This window comes from Chiloscyllium punctatum, chromosome 26 (assembly GCF_047496795.1).
Source record: "Chiloscyllium punctatum isolate Juve2018m chromosome 26, sChiPun1.3, whole genome shotgun sequence".
Lineage (NCBI taxonomy): Eukaryota > Metazoa > Chordata > Chondrichthyes > Orectolobiformes > Hemiscylliidae > Chiloscyllium > Chiloscyllium punctatum.
In genome coordinates this window covers 25178853-25195552 of record NC_092764.1, presented here as the reverse complement: position 1 = coordinate 25195552, position 16700 = coordinate 25178853, and the positions used below count along the sequence as shown (strand labels likewise).

The 16700-nt window shown below is 41.1% G+C and overlaps 1 protein-coding gene across 2 annotated transcripts in view; it reads left to right on the top strand.

Moving 5' to 3' along the window:
- Positions 1 to 16700, top strand: part of plcg2 (phospholipase C, gamma 2) — a 209309-nt gene that overhangs the window by 115410 nt on the left and 77199 nt on the right. For both annotated transcript variants that reach the window (XM_072595954.1, XM_072595953.1), the window contains exon 5: positions 9303 to 9387. In XM_072595954.1, coding sequence (XP_072452055.1) covers positions 9303 to 9387 — 85 coding nt within the window. The remainder of the gene's footprint in view (positions 1 to 9302; positions 9388 to 16700) is intronic.

Sequence of the window (16700 nt, the reverse complement as noted above, 5' to 3'; positions counted from 1 at the left end):
ACATTTCAGGTCCAATGACCCTTCCTCAGAACTGCTCAAAACCAAATTAACTCTCCACAGGTGCTGCCAGACCTGCTGAGCTTTTCCAGCAATTTCTGCTTTTGTGTCTGATTTACAGCCTCCACAGTTCTTCTGTTTTCATTAGAAGCTATATTGACATACAACTAATTAACACTACTTCTAGATCCTTCAGTTTTATTACAATGAAGTGTTAAAGCTGAACAGATTATGATATTCTTACTGACTGCAAATGTTGGTTATGATAAATTTATGTGTAAGCAGAATTTAAGAGTTGCAATTAACTATTGATACAAATGCTCTGGAATTACTAGTCACTTTACTTTGTTGCATGTGAAGATATCTAAAACAATAAAACATGTTGCATTTCCTTATTTTAAATTTGCTAGGTTGACACAGGGCAGAATTTAAGATCTGACGTTTTAGCACTCTTGCAGTAAGCTAGGGTGCTAAAGATTTGACTCACTGACAGGGATGATGTGGGCACATAGGAAACCGTGCAAATTCTAATTTGTTTGTGCAAGGTTTTTGTGCACAAAATGATTGTTGGCAATTTATGTTACATGTGGTCCTGCTCTACTGGTGGACACTTCCATTCCTACTTGTAGGAAATATTAAGATGCAGCTAAATAGCATGCTGCGAAAGGATTTTATTACCATTTTATCAGCACTTATGGCCAGAGAATGGCACAATAACAAAGAAATTAGGGACCTAAGTTTTAATTCTGATTTTCACTTTGAAACATTTATTTGTTACTTGAGTAAGTGCTGTACATATTTCTCTTGGTACCTGTTTAACAGCTTAATGACAACTCAGCTCTTAAAACAGCGAGTCGAAAATAATAAAGAAAGAACCCTGCTGGGGTACTGTCTCAAAATAAAACACAAATTAACAGTCAGATGGAATCTTACATAATGAAACAGAAACTTACTAAATGAAAATAATGTTGTCTGGGCTGATGTTGTTCCCTAGCCCCTGTGATGCCCATTGGTCTAAAATAGCTTCTATTGTGCTTGTGAGCACTGCATGCTCCCCGTCCAGGGACTCACAAGTGCAGGTTTAACCGCTAAAAGAGAAACAATGAGCCATCCATGGCCTGCTGCCTACATCTATTGATGGTCACGTTGGCCAGGCCCAGGAGCAGATCCACGAGAAGGCCCCTCAATTTGTCCATCCCTCCCTGCACTTTGTGCCTGTAGGTTTGTAGCATGGGACTGAAGTGCAACCAAAATTTAAGGAGCAGCCTCTTCAACAAACTAAAAGGCAGCCACAAACAGAAACATTCTATGTACATATGAAAAACTGTTTCTTCCAGGCCATAAAAACTACATGTGACCCAGCACCCAGTGAACTTACTCAAGCAATGATTGCATGGAACTGCGCAATGGCGTCTCTACCATACAATGTGAACACACACCATTTAGTGGTGAAAAAACAAAAAGCACTTTGGAATAAAATATTATCTATCCTGACTATCTGTAAGAGAATAAATACTGAGAGTGCAGAGATATAGCTGGCTCAGCCCAAACTAGACAGATACTCCCATCTTCGTGTGTTGTTGGATGTAGGAAGTATGTTTGGTGCAGAATGATGTATCTGCACCTCTTGTCCACATTGCCCACACTGCACCCTGAAGTTCTATTTGGATATTCATCCATTTCTCATTTTACTAGCTGACTATTTTCAAAGACCTGGATATTTTGTGGTTGAAGCTGTTTTCCTCATTTGTCAATTGCGATATGTGGAATCAAGGCTGGAACCAGACTATTTATTTTTTAATCATTCATGGGATGAAGGTGTCACTGGGTAGACAAGCATTTCCATTTCAATATAAATTCCACCAACTGCTGTAGCGGGATTCACAGCCAGGTGCCCAGAACATTACCTGGGTCTCTGGATTAACAGTTCAACAACAATACCACTGAGCTGTTGCCTCCCACCAATCTGTCAAATTTCCTTTCACAACAAATATAAATGTCCCTTTTTATGTAGAGTTTGGTGACATGGAGTGGATAAGCTTAAGTTGATGTCTCTAACCTGTAACTAAAAAGAATTGGCTTTTTATGGGCATATGAGTATGTAAAAACATAGGAATATAAGAACATAAGAACGAGGCACAGGAGTAGGCAATTTAGTCTCTCAAGCCTGCTCCACCATTTAGCATGATAACGACTGATCTCATTTCAGCATCAAGTCCGCTTTTCTGCTCGCTCTCCATAACCCTTCAACCCATTACTAATTGAAAATCTGTCAATCTCCTTCTTAAATGTTGCAGAGTCTATGACACTCTGGTGTAGTGAAAACCAGATTCATTGACCCGTTCAGAGAAGTAATTTCTTCTCATTGCTTTCTTAAATCTCCTATCTCTTATCCTAAAATTATGACCTCTTATTCTAGATTGCCCCGCATGAGGTAACATCCTCTCATTGTCTTGTTTGTCAATCCCCTTTACCATCTTATATACGTCAATTAGATCTCCTCTCATTCTTCTGAACTCCAGAGTGTAAAGACCTAAACAGCTCAATCTCTCTTCAAACAACAAACCCCTCATCACTGGAATCAATCGAGTGAATCTGCTCTGAACTGCCTCTAATGCAACTAAATCCCTCCTCAAGTAATGCAACCAGAATTACATGCAATATTCCAGATGTGGTTTCACTAATTCCTTGTACAATTGCAGCAACAATTTCCTACTTCAATACCCTTTTCTTATAGCAATAAGTGTCGAAATTCCATTCGCATATGGTTCTAATTAAAACCATTACTGTGTGAAATCCTATCAGGAATATACTCCTGATTTTGAAATCACGTGTTACCTGAGACCTTTTAATGTAATACATATCGTTCAGAGTAAAAGTCGTCACTGTTTCATTAGAGAGCAATAATTAGCATTGAACTTAACCTGAACATCACTGTGCCTCAGGTGGTGGAGGCATTAACCCCACTGTACAAACCGGCTGTACAGCTAACTGAGCTAACCAACTCTCTAGATTCCTTATGGAATAATGAATGAGCTACATTTGTAGGTTGATATTGAGTGCAGGTGATCATTTGGACCACTATATTTGTGCTGACAAAGGGTCAAAAGGTTGAAAAACTAACTCAACTGAAAATAAGAGTTAATAGTGATCATCACTACTTTTAGCTAATATCAGGTGATTTGTTCCAGTCCTATGAAATGTCAAACACTGGGTTTTCTGTACCAGCTGCCCTTTCGGCAGTGACAAAGTTGTTATCTAAACTGGATATATAATCAGGAGAGTGATAGTGTTGCTTGCTCCAAAATGGTTTAACATTGCTTGAACCAGGTATCATACAGCACCTACCTTCCCTTGCACCATTGAAATTTATTAGATCCTGCAGGTGCCTGAAATGGGGTGCAAGACTATAAGAAATAGGAGCAGGAATAGGCAATTCAGCCTGTTGAGCCTGCTTTGCCATTCAATAAGGCCACGGCTTATATGACACTCATCAAGCCCACCTTCATGCCCTTTCCCCATACACCTTGGTTCCCTGACTGATCAAGAATCTGTCTATCTCAGCCTTAAATATACTCAAGGACTCTGCCCATAGCTCTCTGTGGCAAGGAGTTAAAAGACTCTCAACCCTCTGAGAGAAAAAAATCCTCCTCATCTCATTTTTAAATTGGCACCATTTAGATTTGAGATCATGTTCTCTGGTCCTGGACTTTCCCATAGAGGAAACATCCTCTCAGCATTTTCCTTGTCAAGTCCCTTAAGAATCTCTGTATGTTTCAATGAGATCACCTTTCATTCTTCTCAACTCCAGTGAGCAGAGATCCAACCATTTAGTTTTTGTTCATAAGACAATCCCTCCTGACTGAGGATCATTCTAGTGAACCTTCTCTGAACTGCCTTCAATGAAATGATTCCTTTCCTTAGATAAAGAGACCAGAAAAGACCGGCCCCCTCCCCCCCTCCCCACCACTAGCCAATTCACTACCCATGCCAACATACTACCTCCAACACCATACACCCATGATTTAACCTTTAGTATGTACCTTGTTGAATGCCTTCTGGAAGTCCAAATACATCTCATCTCCTGGTTCCCCTCTATCCACTCTGGTTGAAAGTTCCTTGAAAAATTCAAATGTCAGACATGATTGATTTTCCTTTCATGAAGATATGCTGACTCTGTTTAATTAGACTATGTTCTTCCATATATGCTGCTATTACCTCCTCAATAATTGGTTTCAATACTTCTCCAATGCTAATCAGCCAATAGTGACTCACATATTGCCTCCCTTTCTTTTTGAATGGGGTGTCACATTAGCAGTTTTCCATTCCTCTGGTAGTCCTCCAGGATCCAAGAATTTTTACAAAGTTAAATAGCATCTGCTATTTCTGTAGCGATCTCTTTTAGGATTCTTGGATGAAAGCCATCATGGCTAAGGGGCTCATCTGGTTTTGTCTAATATTATTCTGTAGTGACAGTGATGGTACTTAATTCTTCCCCATATTCTTTACTTTTAATTAAATATTTGAAGTAATTTACATCATAAAGACTAATGCAAAATACCTGTTTAACATCTCTGACATTCCCAAATTCCCCATTACCCATATCCTTCATGAGAATATGAGTTCTAAATTCTTCCAACTCTTCAGCTCAGTTAACAAATATGGTCACTATGAGATAGACTCTGCACCTCAAAAGATTTGTGTTGTTTTCATTTGAAGAACTATGTGTTAAAATTAATAGACAATAGACAATAGACAATAAGTGCAGGAGTAGGCCATTCTGCCCTTCGAGCCTGCACCACCATTCATTATGATCATGGCTGATCATCCTCAATCAGTATCCTGTTCCTGCCTTATCTCCATAACCCTTGATTCCACTATCCTTGAGAGCTCTATCCAACTCTTTCTTAAACGAATCCAGAGACTGGGCCTCCACTGCCTTCTGGGGCAAAGCATTCCACACAGCCACCAATCTCTGGGTGAAGAAGTTTCTCCTCATCTCTGTCCTAAATGGCCTACCCCTTATTTTTAAGCTGTGACCTCATGTTTCCTGCCACCAGAATGTCCAATCCTTTAATAATCTTATACGTCTCAATCAGATCCCCTCTCAGTCTTCTAAACGCAAGGGTATAAAAGCCCAGTCTCTCCAGTCTTTCAGCGTAAGGTAGTCCCGCCATTCCAGGAATTGACCTCATGAACCTACGCTGCACTGCCTCAATAGCCAGAATATCTTTCCTCAAACTTGGAGACCAGAACTGAAAACAATATTCCAGGTGTGGTCTCACCAGGGCCCTGTACAGCTGCAGAAGAACCTCTTTGCTTCTATACTCAATTCCTCTTGTTATGAAGGCCAGCATGCTATTAGCTTTCTTCACTACCTGCTGTACCTGCATGCTTGCCTTCATTGACTGGTGTACAAGAATACCCAGATCTCTCTGTACTGCCCCTTTACCTAACTTGACTCCATTTAGGTAGTAATCTGCCTTCCTGTTCTTGCCACTAAAGTGGATAACCATACATTTATCCACATTAAACTGCATCTGCCATGCATCTGCCCACTCACCTAACCTGTCCAGGTCACCCTGTAATCTCCTAACATCCTCCTCACATTTCACCCTGCCACCCAGCTTTGTATCATCAGCAAATTTGCTAATGTTACTATTAATACCATCTACTATATCATTTATATATTGTAAAAAGCTGTGGTCCCAGCACTGTTCCCTGCAGTACCCCATTGGTCACCTACTGCCATTCTGAAAGGGAGCCGTTTATCACTACTCTTTGTTTCCTGTCAGTCAACCAATTTTCAATCCAAGTCAGTATTTTGCCCCCAATACAATGCGCCCTAATTGTGCTCACTAACCTCCTATGTGGGACTTTATCAAAGGCTTTCTGAAAGTCCAGGTACACTACATCCACTGGATCTCCCTTGTCCATCTTCAGAGTTACATCCTCAAAAAATTCCAGAAGATGAGTCAAGCATGATTTCCCCTTCATAAATCCATGTTGACTCTGACCTAGCCTGTTACTGCTATCCAGATGTGTTGTAATTTCGTCCTTTATAATTGACTCCAGCATCTTTTCCACCACTGAGGTCAGACTAACTGGTCTATAATTTCTTGCTTTCTCTCTCGCTCCTTTCTTAAAAAGTGATACAACGTTAGCCACCCTCCAATCCGCAGGAACTGATCCTGAATCAATCGAACTCTGGAAAAAAATCACCAACGCATCCACGATTTCTAGAGCTACCTCCTTCAGGACCCTGGGATGTAGGCCCCAGGCCCCGGGGACTTATCAGCCTTCAGACCTAACAGTTTCTCCAACACCAATTCCTGGCAAATATAAATTCCCTTAAGTTCAGGTCCTTCAGCCACTGTTACCTCAGGGAGATTGCTTGTGACTTCCCCAGTGAACACAGATCTGAAGTCCCAATTCAATTCTTCTGCCGTTTCCTTGTTCCCCGTAATATATTCCCCGGTTTCTGTCTTCAAAGGCCCAATTTTAGTCTTAACCATTTTTTTCCCTTTCACATACCTCAAAAAGCTTTTACTATCCTCCTTTATATTTTTGGCCAGTTTACCTTCGTACCTCATTTTTTCTCTGCGTATTTCCTTCTTAGTTGTCATCTGTTGTTCTTTAAAAGCTTCCCAGTCCTCCGTTTTCCCACTTATCTTTGCTATGTTATACTTTTTCTCTGTTGACTTTATATGTTTTTTAACTTCCCTCATCAGTCACGGCCACCCCTGCCTCCTCATAGAATTTTCTTCCTTTTTGGAATGAACTGATCCTGCATCTTCTGCATTATACCCAGAAATATCTGCCATTGTTCCTCCACTGTCATCCTTGCTAAGGTATTGCACCACTGAACTTTGGCCAGCTCCTCACTCATAGCTCCATAGTCCCCTTTATTCAACTGAAATATTGTCACTTCCGATTGTACCCTTTCCCTTTCAAATTGCAGATTGAAGCTTATTGTATTCTGGTCACTACCTCCTAATGGCTCCTTCACTTTGATTTCCCTGATCAATTCTGGTTCGTTGCACAATACCAGATCCAGAATTGCCTTCTCCCTGGTAGGCTCCAGCGCCAGCTGTTCTAAGAATCCATCTCGGAAGCACTCCACAAAGTCTCTTTCTTGAGGTCCAATACTATCCTGATTCTCCCAGTCTACCTGCATGTTGAAATCTCCCATAACAACTGTAGTAACATCTCTGCAACAGGCCAATTTCAGCTCCTTGTTCAACTTACACCCTACATCCATACTACTGTTTGGGGGCCTGTAGATAACTCCCAAGAGGGTCTTTCTACCCTTAGAATTTCTCAGCTCTATCCATACTGACTCTACATCCCTGATTCTAGGCCCCCCCCACCCCGCGCAAAGGATTGAATATCATCCCTTACCAACATGGCCACCCCACCCCCTCTGCCCATCAGTCTGTCCTTACGATATCAAGTATAGCCTTGAATATTCATTTCCCATGCCCTGTCCACTTGAAGACACGTCTCAGTTATCCCCTCAATATCGTAGCTGCCAATTTCCAAAAGAGCCTCAAGCTCATTCATCTTATTTCTTACACTTCGTGCATTCATGTATAGTATTTTTAATTTGTTACTGCCCTCACCCTTCCTATCAAACCCTATTTCACTCAACTTTACGGCATGATCCCTTTTTGAGTTTTCTGCTTCATTGATACCGTTGTCTTTCTTAACTTTCCCTTCAATTTCCTTCTTAAACTTCCAGTTTGTCCCCTCCCCTCGCTATTTGATTTAAACGCAGCTGTGTTGCAGTAGCAAACCTGCCTGCCAGAATGCTGGTCCCCAACCTATTAAGGTGCAAACCATCTCTTTTGTATAATTTATGCTTACCACAAAACATACCCCAGTGATCCAAGAATTTTAATCCTTGCTTCCTGCACCAGTTCCCCAGCCACACATTCTAGTCCATGTTTAAATTTAAGAGGTAAGAAAGTTAATTTCATCTCATTCAATTTTGTCCAAATTTGTGTTTGAATAAATTCAAGTTACTTTTAGTCTGAGGTATTGATCTGTTTGATTATTATTATTGATTATGTTTTTTGGTTGAATGTTTGGGGAAGTATTGGAAGTGATGGGATGGTGTGTGGTCTGAAGGGTTAGGGGTAGATGGGAGGTGGGTGAGGGATGGGGGGTGCAGTTTGCCATTATTTATGGAGCATTTCAAAGTGGTAGAAAGGTTCATTATCCACCCAGTGGTAATGCCATGTCTAAGGCTTAGGCTGCGGTCATTGGTGAGAGCTGACCGTCCTATGCAAGCTGATGTTTGCAATGTGAATAAAGTGCTATGGGAAGTAACCCAAGCTGAAACAAGTCTTCACTTCATTATTTTAGTTTGAATTTGTTAAATCTTAATAAGATTGCTAGAAAAATCATCAACTGAATACTGTTCTGGAATTTATAGGCTTAATTTTCCTATTAAATGCTAATATAGACTTTCTTGAAATGAGCATTTCAGACTCAAATGGAATGAAGTGCCATTTTTTGCAAAGTGCAATGAAATATCAGCATTCAGCTTGGGGTGAATTTGTGGTTTGTGTATTTTCACACAATTGTAACAGGATTTTGATGGGGAGGTGCCGGTGTTGGACTGGAGTGTACAAAGTCAACAGGCTTTTGATGTGGAGGAGGAAATGGCTATCAGAATTTAGCCTGACGTTGAAAGCATTTCATGCCTGCATTAAGAAAGGAGCAGACAGAGGAATATTAAAATATAAGCTGTTCTTTGGGTTCTCCAAACGTGTCTCATACAAAATGAATGTGTGGTTATTGTTGCTGAATCCTTGAGGAGTTTCTCTGTTCACCTTTTTCTACAATATACTATCAAAGCAATATCTCATTTTTGAACATGGTGGGTCAAACTCAGGTAAGTAAAAACAATGACTACAGTTGCTGGAAACCAGACTCTGGATTAGTGGTGCTGGAAGAGCACAGCAGTTCAGGCAGCATCCGAGGAGCTGTAAAATCGATGTTTCGGGCAAAAGCCCTTCATCAGAAACTCAGTCTGCTCACAAAATTTATGACAAAATGTTTTAGGCCAGTATGCCTTTTCTCATAGTTTTAGTTTTGTACTTTATGGAATAAGTTCCCTGCTTCTCTGCTCTCAGTGAGGATTCAGTAAAATAGAGCATGGAATTCAAAGCAAACATCTATCTGTTCCATATTCTCTTTGAACTCTCTGACAGCTTGGAGCACAGAGTCAGGGAATTTACACTTCTGTGTGTAAATGTTCTACATTCAGTTGAATAAATTAATTGCTTACTATTTTGCAGCATCTCCCTCAAGGAGTTGAAGATCATGCTACCTCAAGTAAACTGCAGAGTGCCGAATGTGAAGTTCCTTAAGGACAAGATGGGGGTATTTATCCTTTAAGCTAATTGCCAATTAGGTTTTCATGATCAGTTATGGCCTGAAGTTAAGTGTGTTTCATGATAATATTTTCATTCAAAGAATATGCTGGGTCAGAAGGTCTGGGTTCAAATCCCACTTACTTTGTACATGTGTCATAGCACATACAAACAGGTTGATTAACAAGTAATTTCAAAATGTAATACTCTGTTTACCCCCAATTAAAGTGTAATATATTCTATCTCTCTTAAAAAATACATACCGCGAGTTTCATTTCCAAAAGCAATAAGTCCTGTACAGAAATACAAAGATGAGTAACAATTCCCGTTGTAGATAGAAGTTTGATTTCTTTTCCAGTGGCTTCAGATCAAAGATAAAATCTTTAGCAGTAAGTAAAATCTTACAAGCTTAAGAGCAATGAAGGCCCTGTTTGGTGCATTACTGATCTGACTGGTGCTGCACTCAGCTGAATTGCACATAAATAGTCCAGACATTGTTCACCTTTACTGTGAACTGAGGTAAAACACCAGGATTACAGTTAATGCTTGTCAAGTCACACAACTGATGGTGTTTATTTGTGTTTAGTGCATTGGTTCAAAGGACTCAGAACTGGAAGGGGTCTCATAACTCTCATAGCCACATGGGTGTGTGGTCATGCAGCAATCTGGAAGGTACCATGCTGTGCAACAAAGATTCTCTTTAAGATATCTTAATAGGACTGCACTGCTCAACAAACAGGCCATGCCCAACTAAGAACAATGAGAGGGAATATTACCTCACAGCTTTTAGCATCTCAATCCTACAAAATGCAAATACTACCTCAAGCAGTTATAGGCAGTTCTGGGGTGGTGTGCATTTCAGCAGCGCAATTTGGCTATAACTTCACTGAAGAATTAGGGAGGAGGATCCAAGATGGTGGCGATCTGAGAGGTCTGCTTTGCTGAGCTCTCTATCTCAGTTCAGGCAAAGTAGCACTTTCACCTCCTCACTTAAGTTATTTCTATGAAAATTCGACATTTAAAGAGCTCTAGAACTTATACAAATTGTTCATAAAGTTTGTTTTACTAAAGAAACAGGACAAAACGTAAATGTTCCAGCAAGTCCCAACAACATATGGGGCCCTCACCTGAGAAGTCGGACACTTCCCTGGCTGCAGCTGCAGCAACCCACTAGTCCGTTGGAGTTGCTCACTCACCAGGCACTGGTTACTGAGTTTGTGAAACTGCAAGACATGATAGAGTCGTCGATTGAGGAGAAGTTCCGCGGTAGGCTGGACCCGATCTCAGAGTACTGGAGAAGCAAGTGCTTACCTTACAGGAGCAAGTTGACGACCTCGAGAATAGAAGTAGATGGAAGAATATTCATGTTCTGGGGCTGCTGGAGGGAGTAGAATGCGACCAGTCAACGAGCTTCTTTGAAAGCTGGCTACTGCAATTTCTTGGTCTGGAGGCTATGTCAGACTGGGTGAAAGTTGAAAGGATCCATCGAGTTGTGCTGCGCAGGCCTAGTGTGACTCCATAACTACAGGGACAAAGCTAAAGCTATGGAGGCCTCCAGAATAAAGGGAAAACATCCACAGGCCTTAACTTATGAAGGTTCCAAGGTAACGTTCTTTTAGGAATTTTCTGCAGCTGTACTTTGTAAAAGGAAGACCTTTGATGAAGCCAAGAGAAGACTGAGAGACCTTGGTATCCAGTGTTCCCTGAGGTGTCCGGCGGTGCTACGCTTCATGTTTGATGGGTCTGTGCACTCTTTTGACTCTTCAGCCAATGTGAAGAAATTTCCAGACACTACAACATGGATCAGGTAACTTAAAGGATGTGAACAGTAGTGTTTCTTTTTCCTTTTTCTCTCTTCTTTTCTTTAAGAACATGTAGCTGAAACTTTTCTGATATTAATGGGTGTTAATGTATATTTGAGAATGGTAGAGTGTCAACTTTTAATTTCCTTGTTAGTTTTTTTTTCTCTTTTCCTTTTTTGGGCCTGAGTCTAGGATGCGACTCAAGCTGGAAGGAGGTATGAAGGTATTTTTGGGATATGTAAGTGAGCTCCGTAGTCAGGATAGAGTCCTTCATTCAGTGTTTTGTATTTGGTTGACTTTGGCTTTTTGCTTATGTAGTTACTAGTATGTTAGATGTTGTAGTTTTAGCTTATGTATTTTTTAGGTTTCATGAGTTGTTTTTGTTTGCGTTCAGCAGTTGATAAATCGAGTTGTTCCTTTTTGGAGTTTAAATGGTGTTCGACAGATGCATGACTAATTGTATCCTCAAATGGAATATTAGAAGGAGCAATTCTCCAGTTAAGAGGAAAAAGGTGCTTTCTAGTCTAAGAAAGGAGAGAGTGGACATTACCCTTTTGCAGGAGACTCATCTCAATGATAAAGGATACTTGAATTTGCAGCAGGGTGGGTTTGATGGGGTGTGTTTCTCCTCCTTTAATATGAGGAGTAAGGAATAGGCCATACTCTTTGGGAAGAATCTTTCATTTAAGTTGTTAGATTAAAGATGAGTATGGGTGGTTTATCATTCTTATGGCGCAGCGTTTTGAATGTTTATTGTCCCCCAGCACATTTTTGATAGATGCATTCTCTAAACTGATGGCTCTTGCACCACGGCAGATTATTATCGGGGAGACTTTAATTGCCTTATGGATCCCATGGTGAATAGAATGCCTCAAGGCCCCTCAACACGTTTTTTACAATCCAATCAACTAGTGGACTTATGTGCGGAATTGGGATTGGTTGGTGGATGTCTGGAGACGTCTCCACCTCACAATTTCTAATCTTTTCTAATCTGCACAAGTGTCATACTCAAAGTGACCTTTCTCTGACCCCTGCATTATCCTTGTATTTTGGTAACATCCTGTATGATTGGAAATGTCACTATTTCGGATCACGCTGCAGTACATCTAGAGAGTGAGGTTAAGGTCATAGTTGCAGGCTCTCGGCACTGCGAATGGATCCCTTTACTGTTAAGGACAGTAAGTTTGTTGAATGTTTCCTCAATGAGTTTCAGGTATTTTGAGCTACCAATTCAGATATAGCCAGTAACCTGCCTGTCCTTTGGGAGACTGCTAAGGCTTATATCTGGGGGACAATTATTTCTTACTCTGCCAGTCAGAAGCGACAGAAGGGGGAGCAACAATGCCTGCTCGAGGCGCTGATAAGGCATATTTTAATAAGCTATCGTGGTTAAGCTGCAGCGGGTTACAGCTCTTCAGTCCACCTTGAATTCTGTTCTTATGCAAACAGCAAGGAAGGAACTTTTCCTTTGCGAAACAAAGACTTTGAGCATGGCGACAAGTCGGGCAGGCATCTGGCATATCTTGCCAGGAGAAAGAATGCCCCACCCCCCCCAATCCATTACCTAAATTAGGGACTGGGATGGTCACTTGTGACTCTAAAAAGATCAGTGCTGCATTTCAGAAATTTTATTTTGAACAATACCAGTCTGAACGTTGAGAGGATGAATGGGCCAAGATGGTGTCTTTCTTTAAAAAACCTGGATCTTCCGGGGTGTTACCTCTGAACAGGCGTCTTTCCTTGATGTCTCTTTAACAGTACAAGAGGTACACAAAGCTGTGAAATAGATGCTGAGTGTGAAAGACCTGGCCCCAATGGTCTCCCTAGCTAGTTTTACAAAGAATTTGTAAGTATACTGTCAGGACCAATGTTAAACTTGTATATTTACTCATCTAGCCACAATTGCCTTCCACCATCCCTGAGAGAGGCTAATATCTCCCTCATTCTTCAAAAAGGGAAGACTCTAGAAGAATATACCTCCTATAGACCCATTTCACTTTTAAATGCTGATTTTAAAATTTTGTTTAAGGTTCTTGCATTAAGACTGGAAACTGTGCTGCCTTCCACTGTCAAGGATGACCAGACTGGTTTAATAAAAGGCTGTAGATCCTCCAATAATGTCAGGAGGTTACAGAATATGATTCAAGTGTGTCGGCAGCAGTCAGTTCAGGGATGAGTGATTCCCTTGGATGCTGAAAAGGCATTTGATCGGGTCGAGTGGCCATATCCTTTCTATACACTTGAACGATTTGGATTGGAGGAGGTTTCTCTTAGATGGGTGAGGGTCCTTTATACTGATCCTCTGGCAGTGGTTCTCACTAATGGTGTGAGATCTAGTAATTTTAATATTGATAGGGGCTGTCCCCTCTCACCATTACTTTTTACATTGGTGATTGAGCCACTAGCAGAGTGATCCACAGGGATCCTTGTGTAGCCGCCCCGGAAGTAGGATCTAAATCGCCTAAGATCACATTATACGCGGATGATGTTCTTGTTTTTTTTGTCGAATCCAGTGGTCTTGGTACCCCATTTGATACAATGTATCAATTCATTTGGCTCCTTCTCAGGTTATAAGATTAATTTCTCAAAATCGGAGGCTATGCCTATGGGGAGTCTTATGAGAACATCTGATATGGAGGGTGAATCATCATTCTCCTTCAAATGGTCACAAATGGGTTTTCTTTGTTTAGGCATCTTTGTTGCTCCTGTCTCTGATCAGCTGTTTAAGGTCAATTTTGCTCATCTGCTAGACAGGATTAAGCAAGATCTTCAGCGATGGGAGGCCTTTCCAATATCCTGGCTAGGCCAGGTAGCTCTTATCAAAATAAATGTCCTCCCCCGTTTGCTCTATCCTATATGAATGCTCCACTTAATTTTTCCTCAGCAAACATTCCAGAGACTTGCTTCTTTAGCTCCTTTATTTGGTGCCACAGACAACCTCTTGTCAAACTGGCTAAATTGCAGTTACCTCATGGGTTGGAGGGTGTGGACCTTTTGGATATTAGAAGATACCAATTAAGTTCCTTTTTATCTTTTGTTAATGACTGGGTTTGTGAGGATCCAGCGTCAATATGGCTAGTGTCCCCTCATTAGCCGTTATTCTTAGATAAAATTAGGGCGGTTATGGAATATTGCTGTAATCTGATAATTATTAATACTGTTAAGGCATGGAGGGCAATGCAGCAGAGTGAGGGTAATACATCCAAAACATCCTTTCTTACCCCTATAGCTGGTATGCTGGGCTTTCAACCGGGGATAATGGACTTAAGCTGTGGGATTTAAACTCTGGGCAACTAGGGGAGTCTCCTGTTTGGGTGACTTATTTGAAGGTGAAATAATGATGACCTTTGACCAAATAACCCATAAGTATGGTTTAGCTAGCAGACTCCTTTTTCACTTTTTTTATTTCAGGGATTTTATTCAAAAAGGGACCATGCTATTGACTGACCCCTACAGATCTATTATGGAGAAGAGGGTGCTTCATGCTAAAAGTACTTTCTCTATTAGTGTGCTTTACCATATGTTAGGGATTGAGATCTCTATGGAAACATTTGCAAGAATGCAAGAAAGATTTCGATCTGTAATAGAACCCATGCCATATAGTTAAAAATTCTGCACAGGATCCATTTGGCCTTAGACCATTTCTCAAAAGATTTTTTAAAGTATATTTTTATTGAGGAAAAAGGGAAAACAAATTTTTTTTTGAATATTATGACAGACACAAAGTCAAACAATTCAAACCTATGTTAAAAAAACAAACCCTCCAATTACATTGGTAAATAAATAGTAACTAACAACTGAGCTAAAAAAGCAAAATTTTAACAATAATAATAATAATAACAATAACACAGCTCAACAAAACAAAGCAATAGGTCATTGAGCGCGTAAGTTTATACATATTCATATGTTTGTAGTTCCTCCTCTCTGGATACCAGATTCATTACAGAGAATGGCCAAGACTATATAAAGGCTCTTATTCATATGGTGGACAAATCTGGACTCAGCTAGCCCAAAAAAGGCCGCCATGTCTTATAAAAATTCTCAGTTTTATGGTGCACCATACTCTTTAAGAAAGTCCATGGGGATGTGCTCCATGACTAGCTTACACCAACCCGCCAGTCCCGGGGGATTGTCCGACATCCACCCTCATAGAATGTTCTTTCTGGCACGAAAAGTGAGGATACCAAAAAGCCTTTTTTTATGGGCATCTAATGAAAGTGAATTAACAAGGCCAAGAAGAAGAGATGCCAGGTCCATCTCCACTTCTGTCCCCAAGGCCTTCTCTATTACACCTACCACAGCACTCCAGTCTGCCCACAGTCTGTAGCAGGACCAAAGACAATGAGTCAGCCTGCCCATGCTCACTTTACATCCAGGACACATTGAAGATGCTCCCGCTTTAAATTTAGCGAGGTGGTCTGGGGCCAGATGGACCCTATGGAGAATTTTCACTTGGCATGGATCCTGTTGCAAATCAAGATCCTTCTTGCATTTTTGCAGATATCCTCCCATATTTCAGAAGAAATCTCAACATCCAGCCCCTCTCCCATACTTTACAGAGCCGTTCAGTCTCATCCGAGGGACCCTCTCCCAGTGGATGATACAACCATCCCAACCGCCCTCTCAACTCCTAAAAGCTAGGGTCACACCACATACACTGAACACCCGGTAGAGAAAAACAAGCACCAAGAGCAAAGTAAGTACTATAAACAAGTAAACCAAAAATAAATATGTCACCCATCCCTTAACATAACTTAGAGATTAAAGATAAATACTCTATCCATCATGGACATCACTTAATGCAACTTATTACCAGTAAGGAGACTCCACAAAGTCCTTTTTAAAGAAGAACAAACCCGAACAGCTCTTTCCTCTATGCCTATTCAGCCATTCGATTTAAGTCAATGTGTCCACAATATTCTTTGCTTTCTCTGGTGAGTCAAGCAAATGTACAGATCCATTATGATTGATTCGAAGCACCACTCGATATCTTGAAGAATACTGGATCCCAAGCTCTCTCAGTCTCCTCTTGACACCATCGTAGGACTTCCTTTTCCGGACTTCGACAGCCACGAAGTCTTGAAAGAATATGACCCTGGAGCTGCCATATACCAACGCCCTCAGATCCCTCCCTCGGGCTCTAGAGGCTTCCATGACCCTCTGCTTGTCTTTATAATGATGGAACCTTACCAGGACAAGACGTGGGCGCTGATCCGCACCTGGCTTTTGTGCCGCGATCTGGTGGGCTCTTTCAATTGTTATTCTTCTTTTCTCAACCTCCAAACCAAGGAATTCTGAGAACCACTTCTCGAAGAACTCCACTGGTCGCTCACCTTCTGTCCTCTCTGGTATGTCAACAATGTGCAGGTTCTTTCTTCTGCCCCTGTTTTTGAGATCCAGATCCAATAGACCCCGGACCTGTGTTTCCAGGGCTTCAATCCAGCTCTTGGAGGAGTCAGTCTCTGCCTGTACCCTGCAGCCCAGGGCTCAAACTCATCGGTCCTTTTTCCCACGTCTTGTA